This window comes from Euwallacea similis, unplaced genomic scaffold (genome assembly GCF_039881205.1).
Source record: "Euwallacea similis isolate ESF13 unplaced genomic scaffold, ESF131.1 scaffold_52, whole genome shotgun sequence".
Lineage (NCBI taxonomy): Eukaryota > Metazoa > Arthropoda > Insecta > Coleoptera > Curculionidae > Euwallacea > Euwallacea similis.
In genome coordinates, this window is record NW_027098677.1 from 9,061 (window position 1) to 27,479 (window position 18,419).

At 37.9% G+C, this 18,419-nt stretch overlaps 2 protein-coding genes across 2 annotated transcripts; both read right to left on the reverse strand.

Moving 5' to 3' along the window:
* Positions 1–1,992: 1,992 nt before the first annotated feature.
* Positions 1,993–2,611, reverse strand: LOC136418974 (uncharacterized). Its single transcript, XM_066405176.1, has 2 exons — positions 2,356–2,611; positions 1,993–2,234 (listed from the first exon to the last, which is right to left on the reverse strand). The coding sequence occupies exons 1-2, from the start codon at positions 2,609–2,611 to the stop codon at positions 1,993–1,995; spliced, it is 498 nt and encodes a 165-aa protein (XP_066261273.1).
* A 6,882-nt stretch (positions 2,612–9,493) lies between these two features.
* On the reverse strand, positions 9,494–10,426 carry LOC136418964 (uncharacterized). Its single transcript, XM_066405167.1, has one exon. The coding sequence runs from the start codon at positions 10,424–10,426 to the stop codon at positions 9,494–9,496; it is 933 nt and encodes a 310-aa protein (XP_066261264.1).
* Positions 10,427–18,419: the final 7,993 nt, after the last annotated feature.

An 18,419-nucleotide genomic window follows, 5' to 3' on the forward strand; every position in this document is an offset into this window, starting at 1 on the left:
AATTGATGAAAACGTGCCAAAATGATAAAATAGGCAGAAACGCTCGAAATCGGTCAGGAGCCATCGTTTCATCGCTGAATTTGCACAAATCGTCCGATTTTGACGAATTTCGGCCAAATCTGTCTATTTCGGCTTCAAATTGAACCAAATTGATGAAAACGTTCCAAAATGATAAAATAGGCAGAAACGAGCGAAATAGGTCAGGAGCCATCGTTTCACTCCGGAATTTGCTCAAATCGTCCGATTTTGACGAAGTTCGGCCAAATCTGGTAAAACTGGATTCAAATTGAACCAAATTGATGAAAACGTGCCAAAATGATAAAATAGGCAAAAACGAGCGAAATCGGTCAGGAGCCATCATTTCACTCCTTAATTTGCTCAAATCGTCCGATTTTGACGAATTTCGGACAAATCTGGTAAAACTGGATTCAAATTGAACCAAATTGATGAAAATGTGCCAAAATGATAAAATAGGCAGAAACGAGCGAAATCGGTCAGGAGCCATCATTTCACTCCGGAATTTGCTCAAATCATCCGATTTTGAGGAATTTCGACCAAATCTGTCTATTTCGGCTTCAAATTGAACCAAATTGATGAAAACGTGCCAAAATGATAAAATAGGCAGAAACGAGAGAAATCGGTCAGGAGCCATCGTTTCACTCCGGAATTTGCTCAAATCGTCCGATTTTGAGCAATTTCGGCCAAATCTGTCCATTTCGGCTTCAAATTGGACCACATTGATGAAAACGTGCCAAAATGATAAAATAGGCAGAAACGAGCGAAATCGGTCAGGAGCCATCATTTCACTCCGGAATTTGCTCAAATCGTCCGATTGTGACGAATTTCGGACAAATCTGGTAAAACTGGATTCAAATTGAACCACATTGATGAAAACGTGCCAAAGTGATAAAATAGGCAGAAACGCTCGAAATCGGTCAAGAGCCATCGTTTCATCGCTGAATTTGCTCAAATCGTCCGATTTTGACGAATTTCGGCCAAATCTGTCTATTTCGACTTCAAATTGAACCAAATTGATGAAAACGTTCCAAAATGATAAAATAGGCAGAAACGAGCGAAATCGGTCGGGAGCCATCGTTTCATTCCGGAATTTGCTCAAATCGTCCGATTTTGACGAATTTCGGACAAACCTGGTAAAACTGGATTCAAATTGAACCAAATTGATGAAAACGTGCCAAAATGATAAAATAGGCAGAAACTAGCAAAATCCGTCAGAAACCATCGTTTCATCATGGAAACTGCTCAAATCGTCCGATTTTGACGAATTTCGGCCAAACCTGGTAAAACTGGATTCAAATTGAACCAAATTGATGAAAACGTGCCAACATGATAAAATAGGCAGAAACGGGCGAAATCGGTCAGGAGCCATCGTTTCGTCACAGACCTTGCTCAAATCGTCCGATTTTGACGAATTTCGGCCAAATCTGTCTTTTTTTTTTTTTATCGAGGAAAAACTTCAAAAGACATCCAGTCTGTTGTTTCGACGGCTGGACAGTGTGGGATTCGCCTACTGCGCCTACCCACTAAAAAACCTCGTAATTTCCACGTACCCTACGCCGACCCGGAACTTTCCCGAGGGATAAAACGTCGATGATGGCGGAGGTTTCGGTGTTTTACGATTTTTTTTTTCCCGACGCGATAGCTTGGAAAACATTTTTTTTTTCGACGGAGAGAAAACGAAAAAAGCGATTTCATTTTACTGTCCCCTCTTATTTTTTGCAAGTTCTTCCGTCCATCAGAGCCAGAATTTTTTTGTTTTTTATCGTCAACCACAATTGTACGATGCCTGGATTAATGTCAAAAGAATTCGCAAATGAAACCCTTGTATCTGATCAATTTGGTTGCATATGTTTTTACGGTGAAATTTTGTAATAAATCTATTTTTCAATCTATTGTTTTATTCTTGAAAGAGGGCGGAAGATATTTTCCTTCTTTATCCTTTAGATTTATGCTTTTCCGATTACCATCAAAGGACTAAGCTACACGGGAGGCGCGTTCCATCCTCTCTTTTTCTTTGACCGTTTCGGAAATGGCGTGGCTGCATTTATTCCATTTTTCTTTCGATTCGAGCATTGCCTCGATTAAATTCTTCGGAGTTAGTGCGTTCACGCACGTTCGCAACTCGTGTCTGAGAGTATTGAAAACGGAACATCGAAAAATGCAGTGTTCTGCGGTGTCCTCGACTCCGCAGGTACCGCATTCCGGCTCCGTTTTTCCTATGCGGTGCGTGAAAGCTCTAAAACTTCCGTGCCCGCTCAGTTAGGTAATAATTCAAGCGTCTGTGTTTACACGAGACCCAGATGTCGAGATCAGGGATTAATTTCTTAGTCCACTGACCCTTTTCTTCCAGGTTCGTCCAGCGTTCCTGCCATTTCCGAATGGTTTCTTTTCTGACGGCTTTCCTATCCTCCCCTGTGACCCTTGGAAGAGTGCTGAGTTGCATCCTTTCTTCCAGTAATAGGTCGAGAGGGGGAATGCCCGCCAGGACTTGCACTGCTTCGTAGGATACAGTACGATACGCACAGATGACCCTCAGGAGCGCTTTTCTTTGTACACTCAGCATCATGTGTGCGTACTTTTTGATCCTCCCCATTCACCCCCAAATCGGGGCGGCGTAGAGGAGCGTCGACTGCACTACTCCGTAAAGCAGCTGTCTTTTTTGAGTGGATGGACCATCCATCGTCGACATAATCCTTTGCATTAGGCCTAATTTCTTTAGACTCTTATTGCAGATTTCTTTCACGTGATGCGCGTGGTACAAGTTTTCGCCAAATTCGACGCCCAATATCTTATGGATTTTTTGGGCTCGATTCGGACGCCGCAGGCTTGGAAAAATAAATCCCTCCTATACCTTTTCTCGCTTAGAATGACCGCTTCGGTTTTTTCCGGGGCTATCTTGAGCGAATGGTCCGTAAGCCATTGTACGCAATGGTATATTGCACCATTCGCTTCGTCGATTAGTTCCGCCCTATCGGAGCCGCAGACGACAAGAGCGATGTCGTCCGCATAGCCAATGGGCGTCGCATTTTCGGATTTGCCCGCTTCCAAGATGGGGTCGTACATTAGGTTCCACAGGAGAGGGCCGAGTACCGACCCTTGCGGTATGCCCATCGCCATGTTGAACTTAATCTCTTTGTCTATTTTTACTACTCTGTTTGTGAAGTAATCTTTTATTACGATTATTAAGTAATTCGAGATCTTTCTTCTCGCCAATTCATTTATTATGCACGTCCATGAAGCGCTGTTGAATGCGTTTTTCACGTCTAGCGTGATCAACGCACTCCACCGTTCTCCACGACACCGATTTTTGGTGTCGCGGACCACTTCGATGACTCGCTTCATGGCGTGCATCGCGGACTTTCCTTTTCTGAAACCAAACTGTACTTCGGACAGCGGATGTTTTGCTGCCAGTTCCTCCTCAAGACGGCTCTTGATGAGGTGTTCGTACAGCTTGGCTGCAGCATCGATTAGACAAATAGGCCTGTACGATCCCAGCTGTTCGCTATCCCTGTTCGGTTTAAGGAGCAAGATTAGCTTCGCTACTTTCCAGGAATCCGGAAATTCCTGGTTTTCCAGCATCTGATTTAGTACTTGAAGCCATACGTCCGGGTATGCTTCGAAGGTATACTTGACCGCTTCCGCCCTAAAACCGTCGGGTCCGGGGGCTGCTGCGTTCTTTAACCTTTTTTTTTTTTTTTTTATAGAGGGCAAAAAATGCATTTACGCACTAACCCCCCGGGTCCTTGTTGTTCACCTCGACTCGGGGAGTGTGGGACTCAGCACAATACCCACTAAAAAATCCCTCTGTTTTCTTCCGATATGAGACAGGAATCATCTTTCGACATTACTTCTGTCCCATATCTGTCTCCTTATTCCCGTTGCTCTGATTCTTTTTGTTTTATTATATTCGCTATTTGCTTCATTATAATTTTGTTTTTCTCCTCGCTTTCTGTCATTTGTTCTATAATATTTCTTATTGTCAGGTTCTCTTCTAAAATTGTTTCTGTCTCTCTTCTATGTATACTCCATCTGTCACAGTTAAGTATAGTGTGTTCAGCCATATCTATTGTGTTACAGTACCTGCATTTATCCTCGTTCATAATTTTAAATCGGTCCAAATATTCTCCAAAGCATCCATGACCTGTTAGATACTGTGTTAAATAATAATTGGTTTCGCCAAATTTACACTTTGTCCATTTTTCTATCTTAGGTATTATCATTTTTGTTTTCTGTGCTTTGTCCGATAGTTTGTTCCAGTTTTTTTGCCATTTTTCATGTAATTTGTTTGTTTCATCATGTCTGTTCGTGTTTTCTTCATTATATAATTTTGTTCTTAATTCTACCTGTAATTCTATGGGGAGTATCTTTGCGATCACGCATAGCGCTTCATAAGACACAGTCCTGTATGCACAGTATACGCGTAATAGTATTTTTCTATGCGCTCTTTGCAGCGTAGTTTTGTTTCTTTTTTGCTTCAGTGCTTCACTCCAGACCGGCGCTCCATACAAAATTATTGATTCTATAACTGTTGCCAGTAGTTTTCTTTTATGTGTTTTAGGTCCTTTCGTATTTGGTAATATTTTTGATAAGTTATTGGTCACTCGTTCTGCCTTCTTTGCGACTTCCTGTATGTGGTACTTCCAGCTCAAATTCTTTCCTATGTAAATGCCAAGGTATTTAATATATTCTTTAGTTTTAATTTTCACATCATTTATTGTAAATTCGAATTCTTTTAAGTTTCTCCTCGTGCTCGTCAAAACTGCCTCTGTTTTCTCGGGATGTATGTTTAGTTTGTTATTTTTTGTCCATTTCATAATGTTTGCTATAATTTTATCCGTTTTTAATTTTAGATCCTGTATGTTCCTGGCACTGACATTTACAGCTATATCATTTGCGTAGGCAATAATTTCCGTGCCTTCTACAGTCCCCAATTGAAGAATTTCATCATAAAATATATTCCACAATAAGGGTCCTATTACCGAACCCTGTGGGACTCCCCATGTTACTGGCATCAAGCTTCCATCGCCCAGTTGGATCATTCTTTGGTGTAGGTAATCTTGTACAAATGCTATTAGATATTGACTGATGTTTTTTCTTTTCATTGCAGATACTATTTCCCTCCACCCCGCCGAGTTGAAGGCATTCTGTACGTCCAACGTAATTAATAAACAGTACCTTCTATGCTGGCATGCTTTTTTTCTTTCTTTTTGTGCACCATATATAACTTTTTTAATTGCATCCAGAGTTGAGAGGCCTTTTCGAAACCCAAACTGGTTCCCATTTAATGCCGATTTTTCGTTCAATTCTGCATTTATGCGAGTCAAAATTAAGTTTTCCATGACCTTCTCAGGTTGTTGACCAAGAAAATAGGTCTGTAGGTATCTTCATCGTTTGCATTTTTTTTCGGTTTCCTAATCAAAATAAGCTTACTCACTTTCCAGTCTTTCGGTAATTTTCCTGTGCTCAATATTTCGTTATAAATTCTCAGAAATACTTCTTTATTTGACATTATCAAAAGTTTGATAATTTCTGCCTGTATATAGTCAGGGCCCGGTGCCTTCTTTGTTTTAAGTTTACTAGTTGCGTCCATTAATTCTTGTTCCGAGAATTGTGTCACCTTTGTTTTTGCTTCCTTCTCCCACTCAGTTACATCCCCTATGGGAAATAGTTCTCTGTAGATTTCGATCTCTTTTTCTTTCGTTAGTCTTGGCTGGTTTATTTTTATTTTTCCACGTACAATCTTATACGCATGACTCCATATATCATCATCCAAATTCTTCAATAGGCTGTCCCATGCCTGTGCCTTCGCCCTTCCAATAGTCTTCCTTAGGTTTTTTCTGGCCTCTTTGTATAGTTGTCTTGCCTGTATCTTTTCTTCTTCAGATATGTTGTCTTTCTTGTTTATTCTAGTTCTTTCTCTATTTTTCCGTAGACAGTCTTTTCTCAGCTGTGATATTGTATCGTTCTACCAGTAAATTGCCTTTTTATTATGTCCTTTTGTATTTTTCCGCCTAGTCAGTACCGTGTTGCATGTTTTAATAATGAGATCTGTGATATTTTCTGCTTTTATGTTTTGTTTTTCTCTTGTCACCATTTTTTTAAAGTTAATATTAAATGTTTCCATGTTCAAGTTTTCCATCCTCCATCCGTTGATCCTTACATGTGTTTGTTGCTTTAGTTGTCCACTATGTATTCTATATGTAATATATTTATGAAAGCTGAGACTTTCCTCTTCCAGTACTTGCCAGTCCCCTATTTGATTTATTATTTTGTCAGTTGCTAGGGTAATGTCTATAATAGAGGTAGATTCATTTCTAACAAAAGTGGGTTTGTTATGACTATTTACTGCTACTAGACTGTATTGTGCCATCCATTCGGCCACGTTCCTTCCATTTGCATCTTCTCTACGTTCATTCCATAAAGGGGATTTCGCATTGAAATCCCCTTCCAATAAGACAGGTTTTTTATGTGTTTTCATAGATTGCCCAATGTCGTGTAAATAATTTTCGTACTGTTGTGTATTAATGTTAGCTGAAATATAACAATTATAAATTACGTTGTTTTCTAATTCCAGCCAGCAAGCGCCCTTACATATTCCAACTTTATTTATTTTTATGTTTTTATTTATAATTAGAATTGCAGTATCTCCCTTGCTGTCGGATAACCAATTGTATGTCTTAGCTATATTTTTGTTTGGCTCACTAATAAGGATTATATCTATGTTTTTTTCTTTAATGGTTATGAACATTAAGTCCGTTGCTCTCTTATCTCTCCCCAGATTTATTTGTGCTATTTTTATATCAGTTGTCCCCATTGTAGATTTTGCGGAGTTTCATTCACTTCTATAATAGTTCTTATATTTATTAGATTTGTCATAAATTCCTATATCACAGATTGTTCTATTATTTCCTCCCTTTCTTGTATTTGTTTGTCTTCCCGTCCCTCTTCTATTGTCTGTTGCCTTACGTTCCCCCCGTTTACGGTTTTAGTTATTTCCTTCTTACTTCTGGATAAGATTCTTCTAAATTCTTTGCATCGCATGCCTCCCGTATAGTGCCCCGTTGCCTCACACATCACACAGAATTCTGCGTTTTCACATTCCTTCGATGTATGACCACCTTTTCCGCATTTGTAGCACAAGCCCCTTACACTGTCTAGCATTGTGCTCGTAGCCCCAACAACGGTAGCAACGGTTGACATCTATCTTTGTTTCAATGTTACACCATGATAAACCTATTCTTATTTTCCCTTTAATTTTATCTATGCTACTTTTTGAGCCTGATACCGTTACAGTCTGAGTGTTGTTCATCGTCGGTCGCATGTTACTAACATAAATTTCTTCCATTTTTTCAATATTTTCGCCGAGAGCTTTCGTGATATCTCCTATTCTAGATAGGGCATCTATGCCCCTGATATATACTGTCTTTCTTTTTCGTGTTTCTCCTATAGCTTTAACCTTTGCTCCTGTGATATTTTGGTTTATTTTTTTTTAACTCATTTAATGTTTTTAGGTCTTTGTCTGTAGTTATTAATAACTTCCCTTCTCTTGTACTTCTTATAGTATTAATTTTTTTGCTGGCATCAGATCCCATTACTCAGCCTTTAACTGTTTTTAGCATCTCACTGTATCCAGATCCCGCTTGTTCGACGACCAGGGCGTAGCTCTTTTTTTCTTTATTTATTTCTTTTGTAACCATTTCATCTCTGTTTGTGTATATAACTATGTTCGTTTCTGTTCCAATAAATATCAGTTCTATCATTTTTCTTAGTCTTTCTATATTGATTGTATTTATTGAGTGCATCGCTATCCATGCTTCTCCTCGAGTTTCTTCTCTAATGTCTTCTATTCTACCATACAATTCTTTTTCTGTCCCGTCATATTCGATTTTAATTAATTTTTTAACATTTGGTCCTTTGCCTTTTTGTGACCTAATAGTTGTTTTTTGTTCCAATACTTCCAAGTTTCCAGTTGCGTCTATAAGTTCAGGGAATCGTTCTCTAAAGATCCATTGTATACTTTTATCCATTTTTTTATCTTCCGGGTCCACCAGTACTACTTTCGTCACGTTATCTTTTGTTTGCAGGGGGTTGCCTACTTTAATTTTTGTATTTTTATAAATTATATCACTCCATCTTTTGTTAACTATTTCCTTGTAATTTTCATATTTATTATCTCCTTCAATACTTATTAACTGTTCATCTTCTTCTAGCCCTGCATTTTTTTCTTCGCTAATTAGGCGTTGTTTTAGTATATTTAGTTTTTATTCTCCTTAATAAAGTTATTCAGTTGTTCCATGCATGTTTCCATATTTCCCAGGGTTTCTTCCATTTGTTTCGTTTGTGTTGTCTCTGTTGTGTTGGTTTTTGTATTTAGTTCCCATTTTCTCTTTTTTTTTGGCATAGAATCCGGTGTATCTCCCCCTTTCTCAGCCATCGTTTCAATATCAAAGCTGTTATCCCATTCTAATATATCTTGTCTTGGAGCATGAAAGGTCCCTTCCTGTCCTTGACTTCTGCTTCTATGTGGTGGGGTTCTTCTGATGGAGTTTCTTCTTTTAAAATTACCTGAATCGTCCACTGTCTCAATATCTTGGCTTACTGTCTTTCTCGCTGTTGCAGAATTGCCCCTTCCGTATCCTACGGGGCAGACCTCTTCTGTCGATGAGGTGCGGGATTCCCGGTTTACCGGACCCGCCCGGAGAAAATTTTCCTTCTGCTTATTTTCCATATTGGTTGTTTTTGCGTTCTTTAACCTGCAAACAGCAATTCTTACTTCTTCTTGCGAGAAGGGGGTAAAAACAACTGGCATTATCTTTGTTTGGTCCAAATTTGGCGCGTGTACGTGGTTGGGCCGATTCACCCCTTTCGATACGATAACCGTGAACTACGTAGATCGTGGACTGGATTGATCGATTATGAAAGACCACCCTGAGATCGCAGTCTCAGAGACACTGTTTTCGCGTATAAAAGAAACTAAACCTTTTTAACTTAACAAAGGTTTATTGATAACATTAACAACTATACAATATCGAGAAATGCGTTATTTATACAATGCGTTCTTTAAAGAATGTTGACGAGAGTTTAACGCGTACGAGTCCGTGATGAAGTGGCGAGAAAAGAGAGCTTCTTCCGTTTCGCACCCTCCTTAAGTATTGGTACGGAGGTGTAACACCCATAGACGTACCCCCGATAAGGCCCCATTAGCGGCTTCTAGGCTACCTTGTCGCGTTAAAGCGTAGCACTTAGAGGCACGATCGCTGGGTTTTATTGGAGCCCAGCCATTGTATTCGTTTGGCGGTACCTTTAACTTAGATTCGCAATGTTAGCCCGACAAAGAATAGTGCTGGAAATCCCAATCATAAAATAACTTCCCTAAATCGAAAATGGGTGTTAAGCGCTGGGAATTCCAACAGTATTACCCAATGGCTGGGGTTGTCCATGGGCGTAACATCAGTTTCTTACGCACTTTAAACATTTAAACTAATAAATAACCCAACCATAATCCGTGATAAAACAATACGTCGCAAGTCCTAACAATCTTCGCCGGTATGTAGCCGAGGCCCCTCGGGAAAAGGTGCTCCACGATGTCTAATTTTCTTTTTGCAGTCAACTCGAAAGGATTCCCCGGTTTGAGTTGCCTCATGACGATTTTGTAACTGTCACCCCAGATATCGTCGTCGAGTTTCGTGCACAACTCGATCCAGCTTGTCTTTTTTCGCGAACTTATCTCCTTATGGAGGGACTTTCTCGCGTCCTTGTACCTTTGCCATAACGCCTCCGTGTCGGTATCCGCAATGTTCAAATTTCCGCGAGCACGAAGTGCACGTCGTCTGGCTTTAATGCAGTTTTTTCTCATCTGCTCGATTTGCTCTGTCCACCAGTATGGATTCGGACTGTCCGTCGCTTCGTTGCGATTTCCATCGCACGCCGCTCGAAAAGCTTCTTTCATGAGTTTCGAAATTTCCTTTCCGCTATTCACCTCTGGGTGACGTACTAGGATATTTCCGAATGCTTCAATGAACTTCTGCTTTTCCAGCTTTACGCAACTGAGTAGTTGAGTTTTCCGCACCGATGTGCTGCCAATTTCAAAGCAAATGTGCTTATGCGGCGAACACGGCTCATTTTCTAACACTTGCCAATCCGTAATATGGTTAACTAGGCCTTTGCTAACAAACGTGACGTCGATGCACGATTGTTGCTCCCTTCTAACGAACGTGGGTTCTCTCATGTTGAGGGGCACCATTTCTAGAGCCCCCGCCAACTGGGACAACGCCCCGCCCCTAGCGTCTTCCACCATCGCACCCCAGTCCGGAGATTTGGCATTGAAATCACCTAATAGGACTAATTCACCGTGTCGGCCGGCAGCCGCTTGTTGCAAATCGGTCAGGTATTGATCGAACCGCTCCATTGTGCAGTTAGGCGAAATGTAACCGGCAATAATTGTATATTCTTCTCCGAATAGTACAATAAAACCGTCCCCACGAATCACTTTTGAGAACCTCACAATATTGGTTCTCGCCAAAATAGTTACGTTTCCTAAGTTATCGCCAATCCATTTTGGATTGTTTTGAATTAATTTTTTATTTGGCTCGCTGACCACAATTAAATCGACATTTCACTTAGCTGCTTCCAGGAAGGCCATGTCGTGTGCTTTAATCGAACGATCGGCATTAATCTGTAGGATTTTTGTTTTGAATTTTATTTTCATTAATGGAAATTACTTGTTTGATTAACGGAACTGTAATTAAATTAAGTTGTTTGCTTAAAAGGGGTAGGAAAAAACGCTTTTTTTGTTTTGTGCGAGAATTTAAGTAGTATAGAAATTAAAACCACTTATTGACGATTTTCCGTGATCGTCGCGTTTTGCTCCTCGACCGCTTCGCGTTGTCGCAAGAGGTCCTGGCGCTCTTGTTCGAATCTTTTAGCCGACCTCACGCAGTTGAGGGCGTCGCGGAATTTCGAGCATATTTTGCTTCCCGGACAGTGCCCCTTTTCTTTACAGAAGACACAAACACAATTCTCTTCTTTTTTGGGGCAGTTTTTACCCCAGTGGTCCGGTTTCCCGCACCGGAAGCAACATTTCCTGCGATCAGAACCGTTGCAGTTGGGCGCCGCGTGATCGTAGGCCCAGCATTTCGCGCACCGTTCTATTTTTGGGTGCCGTTCCAACTTGCACCTAACAAGCCCCACTCGCAGGGAGCCTCCCAGGATGGCCATTGGCGTCGGCGTCGACGTCGGCATACAGAAGTATCTCGTTGGAGACATTACAGGTCATCGCGGAAATGCCACCGATCGACCTGTTAATAGGGGAAAGAACTTAGTTGTATAATAGGAATACTGAGGACAGGGGACAGGTCCGGAATGAATTATTTGAAAAGTGGCAGACAAAGTAAAATCAGTATGAGAATTATGCAAAGCATTTTATTCGAAATGTTAAAAAATAAGTTACAAGAGAGATTGGAAATGTCAACTTTTATATTACGCAGGCAATTGGTGGACACGGAATCTTTGCGTCGTATTTGCGGAAAATCGGAAAGGCAAAGGATGATCGATGTTGGTTCTGTGAGAAATTGGATGACCCAGAACATATAATTTTTGTGTGCATAAAATTTGAAACGGAAAGAAAAAGAGCAGCAAAAGAATGTGAGGTACCATAAATAAATTTTAAAAAATGTAGCGGAAATTTTTATAAGAAACGAAAAATGCTGAAAGGCAGTTGACAGTTTGTTGGAGGAAATAATGAGAATTAAGGCGTTGGAAAAAAGGAGAAAGGAAAAAGCGGTTATGTCAGCGTAAGAAGTTTAAAGGAAGGAGTTGTGTAAATTTCACCCTCTCCCGAAGTAATGCTTGGTGGTGGTTCCGGGGAAGATCCAGGGTGAAGATAGGAGAGGGGGTTTTAGTGGGTATCCAACAGTTGCCTCACAAATGGAGTCCCACATTACCAGACGAAATAAAATCGTATCAATAACGGTATGGTGTGCGTAAATGCATTTCCCCCAAACCTCTTAAAAAAAAAGTTCAAGAATTTTGAAAGTGCAAAGGAATAGACACCAAAAGTGATGATGTATCTCGAAAATTTCATAATATGTCAACATGAGGTTTACGGCAGTTCATAGTATTCGGAGAGACGATTAAAGTGAGTTGTTCTTTAAAGTATTTTAGCCACGGCTATATTGTGAAGTTTTGAAATATTTCACTTTGGTACCCATTCTTCTGCACTTTTCAAATACTTGAACTGCGTTAACTCGGGCAGACGAGGCTCAAATACCTTGAAGAATAACTCATGTTAATCCACTCGCCGAGCTTTATACATGCCCCAAACCTTTTGTTGACATATTGTGAATTTCATGAGATTCATCATCAGTTTGTTACTTATTCTTCTGCACTTTCCTAATTATTGAACTACCATAACTCGAGCCTTCGTGGCCCGAATATCGCATATCTTCAGGCCGAGAAAATGTTAATGACGATGCCTACCCTGAACGAACCAGCACCTCAACGACTGACGAAAACGTTCAAGCATTGAGTGAAATTATTATGGAACGCCGTCAAATCACTATTAGCGAAGTTGCTGAGAATGTTGGCATGTCGATAGGCTCATGCCTTGCAATTTTTTCGAATGTTTTGGGCATGAAACGTGTGGTAGCGAAGTTTGTTCCAAAATTGCAAATTTTTACCAAAAGAACCGTCGCATGAGTATCGCTCAGGAGTTGCTGAATGATGTTAACGACGATCTAAATTTGTTGAAAAGGGTGATAACTAGTGACAAAACATGGGTATATGGTTATGATGTCGAAACCAAAACCCAATCATCCCAATAGAAGCGGCTAAATGGACGAAGACCGAAAGAAGCACGAAAAGTTCCATCAAATTTGAAGATTTTGCTTACTGTTTTCTTCGATTACAATGATGTGGTGCATCATGAGTTATTGCCAAAAGGTCGTACGGTCAATAAGAAATATTACCTTGAAGTTTTGCGCTGTTTTCGTGAAACAATACAAAGAAAACGCGCGGATTTGTGAAAAAACAATTCATGGGTTTTGCAACATAATAATGCACCTGCTCACACATCGTTGCTTGTTCGTGAATTTTTGACCAAAAACAATATCGTAATCATACCTTAGCCACTGTATGCACCGGACTTGGCTCCCTACGATTTTTTCCTTCTTCCAAAACTGAAGAGACCCATGAAAGGACAGAGGTTTACCACGGTTGAGGAAATAAAGACCGCAACGCTGAAACAGCTCAAAGCCATACCAAAAAGTACATATCAGCAGTACTTCGAGAATTGTAAAAAACACTGACACAAGTCTATTATATAGGGTGTTTTGTTGATGTGGGACTTAATTTTAAGGGGTGATAGTAGAACCTATTTATAACGTTTCTGACTCTTAATGCCTTATCCGAAAGTCTGTAGTTTTCGAGTTATTCGCAATTTAGTCATATTCTGGTGAGACCCGACGCAGTCGTACAACCGTGGATTTTTTGAGAATTTTGGTCCAACCTTTGAAATACAATTATTTGTATTTGTTTTTCAGAACCCTAACGCAGAATTAGAACCAACGGTGTTTAAAATACTTGCAGAAAAAAAATTCTACAACAGCTCAAAGTTTTAAAACCGCTAAAAGTGCTAAACCACTTCCGACTTTGATCGCAAATCTATGAAAATTCTCCTCCATAACTGAAAAGTAAATTAACTTAAAAATTTCTTTATTTAGTCCTTTATAATTTGAGACACAACATTTTTACAAAAAACTGTTTTTTGAATACGTTTTATGAAAAAACAATATGGAAAACATGGATTTTTTTACGTAGATTTAGCTTCTTTGTCGACGTCATGATTTGTATTGTGTGAATTGCGCTTTTATGACGTTTGTCAAAATAAATTATAATTTTCATTTTGCAACGCATATTTTTCGCTCAAATTCCAAAATATGTCGTTTACTAATGCTGAATACGGAAATATTGTTTTTATCTATGGGTTTTGTAATGGCAATGCTGTCAAAGTTAGAAGACAATATTCCAGGCGGTATCCAAATCTGAGATTACCGACTGTAAAGGTTTTTCGCCAAACATTCTCGCGACTATGCGTGCGAAACTTGTTCCACAAAACCTGCTGGAAATCAAATCGGCAACATGCGATACGAAACAGCAATCCAGGAACAAGTTTTAAATGTGGTGGAAGAAGACCCTATAATAAGTGTTCGACAAATCTCAGGAATTTTAAACATCAGTCAGTGGAAAGTGTGGAAATCGTTCAAGGATGAGAAAATCCATGCTTATCACCACATTCCTGCCCAACATCTTGTCCCTGGCGATGAAATAAGAAGATTAGAGTTTTGTCTATTCATAAACGATTTATACCAGGAGGATCATGGTGTTCTAAATAAAATTTTATGGATTGATGAGTCAAGATTCACAAATGAAGGCATATTTAATTTTCATAATATGCACTATTATGCCCATGTGAATCCTCGTAAAATCAGAGAAACATCTTTCCAGCATAAATTTAGTGTAAATGTATGGATGGGCGCGATTGAAAAGTTTGTGGTTGGTCCTTTTGTCTTACCTGACAATTTGAATGGAGATGGGTATTTGAATTTTCTATGGAATGATTTGTTTTTGTTGCTGGAAGATGTTTCTCTTATGAATCGACAAAATATGATCTTCCAACATGATGGATGCCCGGTGCATTTTCAGCTGCAAGTCCGTCATCATTTAAATGAAGTGTTCGCAGATCGTTGGATTGGCAGAGGTGGCCCGATACCATGGCCCGCAAGGAGTCCGGATTTGACCCCTCTCGATTATTACGTTTGGGATCATATGAAAGGTCTTGTTTATAAAAGAAGGATAGATTCTCGTGCAGAGTTGTTGCAGAGAATTAATGAAGCAGCAGAAATGATAAAAAATAGTTTTTCAAACAATATTACGGTAACAGGACTTAGGAGGCGATTGACAGCCTGCATCCAGAACGGGGGACTTCAATTTGAGAATTCATTGTAAAGTTTTTAAAATGTTAGTTACGTACATATGTTTGTTGTTCTTTGTTGTTCATAAAGTGCTGTTTTAAATAGTGTTTATTGTTCAAAAAAGTGAAAATATAATTAAATATGTTTACATATGAGCCTTTAAGTTTAAGGAAAATAAAAGCAATTCTACTTTTTTTCCCCCTTCAGCTTCAAAAGCGCAATTCACACAGTCTAAATTATGACGTAGGCGAAGCAGTAAAAAATACATGAAACAAACTGTGGGGTTCAGATTGTTTTTTAATAAAACATACTAAAAAAATGGTTTTGTATAAAAAAAATTGGATCACAGATTATAAAGAACAAAATGGAGTTTTTCTATTAATTTACTTTTGGGTTTTGGGGAGAATATTTTGCAAAATTCATGTATGAATTTGAAAGTGGTTTAACCGATTTTGCTGTTCCAAAACCTTGAATTTCTGCAGAATTTCTATTTAAAGAAGTATTATGAAAACTATTGTTTTAGGTGGTGCGCTAGAATCTTGGAAAATAGCCAAAAATGGTTTTGTCGCAAAATAAATAAGAGAAAATCTTTAACATACCATATTTTTACGGTCATGTCGGATCCCACCACAATATCACTAAATTGCGAATAACTCGAAAACCACAGATTTAAGGATAAGACATTATGGGTCAGAACCGTTACAAATAAGCTCTATTATCACCTCTTAAAATTAAGTCCCACATCAACCAAACATCCTGTATATATTTCAAGGGAATTACTTTGAAGGGGACAAAATAGATATTTATGAATAAATAAGTATTTTCCAATAAAAATAAAGTCACCTTTTTTTTAAACAAACTTAGTATTTTTAACTCTGTAGAGTCTGCTAACTCTAAGTAACGAAAAATCTGTACGTGATAGAGTAATACAATTGACAGATTTGGATTCAACGCATCAAAAACCACAAAAATCAGCCAAAACTTTCAGGGCAGTTTTAACTAACCTAATTAAAAACATTAATGGAAATATTTTGGGTATTTGCTAAATCGTTATTAGCGCAGTGTAATAATACAGGAAGTTTTACTTTACGGCGAAGTTGGCTTTGCTCATGTGTGGAATTGAATAATTGTTTCCACCTCCAACCGTCATAATTTATTTCATACAACTATGTAAAGTTAAAAAAATATTTTTCAGTTTATCTTTTTTTAATCCATCGAATGCCATTTGCACGCAATCAAGTCTTCAATGCTTTAAAATTTTTCAAAACCATTTTTTTTGCATTTTGCAGTATTAACGTTTTCAATATTTTTAGTAAAGAGACTGCTTTTTTACTATTTCGTTTTGTTCCTTTAGTGAAAACTCACGGCTAAATTCCCAATTTACCGTCAAAATATTTTTTGTACAGACATCGTATCGACATCTTGATACTGCAATTATAAACATTACTTTTGTTATGAATCGCTTACTTTTACAAGTTCTTTCAGGTAATTTTTCATCCACGTTGACGTAATAATAACGTTTTTCTTGGATATAAAACCATTTTTCGTCTATATGAACATAGTAAAAAAAGTCTTTAAAATATCCATTGGGTTTAACCATCTAAATGGAATGTTCTAAGTGGGCAATTTTATTTCGATCAATCAAGAAAGGTTTGACTGCGTATGATATACGTTTGAAATCTTTATGCTCTTTAAATCATGGGAATAAAGTTGATCTTATTACTTTTATTGCGGATATTAAACTAAGAAAAGTGTTTCTCTGATTCAAATAGTTTCGATTTTTTTCATGTTTTCCGAAAAATTTTCGATCACAACTCTTTTTATATTATGAAAGGTTTGCGGAGATTTTACCGTCAAAATATTGCTATTTTGCTTTTTGCCATATTTTTAAAATGGTTACACGCGTAACATCAAATGTTTTCTTAACTTTATTTATTGTACCGCATTGAAGTTTATTCGGCATGTCGGCATATTTTGGCAAACTTTGTAAAACATAATTTCTTTCATCTTTAAGTTAAACTTTTTGATTTGATATTTCTTCTAGGCAACAACTCAATTTCCATAGTAAAAAATCAACTTCTGTATTAACAGAAGGTTCACTTAAAAGTAGATTAACTTTTGAAAAGTTCCGAACTGTCATTAAAAAAATCAAAATCTATAAAAATTGCTTACCTTTTGTTTTTCTACAGTGTGTCGCATTCAAGATAAAGACACCCATATATTTTTGCTATTTGAAGGAATACAGATTTGAATTTTTTCACAGTCTTACAGCTTGGTGAGTCACATTTTTTAAGATACTCATGTAGCATCTGAATTGTAAACTCAGCTTACTACAAATTTAGAAACAGGATTAATTCTTGATATTTTGCTCCGTCTTAAATATATGAAAAAAATTATTAAAAAAAATCGTTCAGAATATTATTTTAATCCCATATACCTTTTCATGACAAAATTCGCTTTTTTAATTTTTTCATCGTTTTGGTCATTTACAAAATTATTACAAGTTTATTTTTTAATTTAATAATGAGAGCACCATGGAAAGTGATAATTTTATACGTTGACAATTTTATAATAAAATATTTCAGTAAAATAAATAGTACTTATAAAGGAATAATTATTTTGTTCTTATGGAAAAACAATTTTTGGTAATTGATTAAATTTAGGGAAAAATTATAACAATAATTTTGATAATGTAAACAATTAACTTTCAAATGTGATCTCTTTTAACTAGTCCTCCATCTATTCGAATGCATTTTTTAATTTTTTTACGATTTTATTTAGCGACTCGTCTAAGTTCCAGGATGCTTGTATCTTGACAAGCTTGCCTTATTCTGACGCAAAATTCATCTCGATTTTTTGGCCTTGTTTCTCACCATTCTCCACAAATAAAAATCGAGGGATGTAATCCTCGGGAGACCGAGAATACTTTATTTTTAACAGCCTGTATCTTGAAAACGATGTGTTTATGAACTCATGTTTATTGGAACTTTTTTCTTATAAATAGCCAAGAAATCAAGTCCTTGATTTCCGGACACACGTTTTTCTTGTGTCCGAATAAGGGGGTTGCAATAGAGGAAGGCCACAGGAAGCACAGTTTATTCTTAAGAAGAGTATTTACAGATGTGTACCGGGTGTCTCGTTAACAGAGGACGCCAACTTTATCTTTAAAACTATTGGAGATGAAGCCTTGAAACAAAAAATGATATAACAAAAGTGACCCAGAGAAAATGCTGAATTTTTTTTTAATTCCTAACTCCACCGCTAGGTGGTGTATTTCATATAGTGGGCGTAAATATATCAAACAACTGAAGAAAATGGAATAAAAAGGTGTATTGAAAATGTAACAGTTTTACTCGTGGAAAGTTTCTGCATAATTTTTGTATATGAATTTTTTTTAATACATTTGCAAATCTTCTGTAGAAGGCTCTGCGA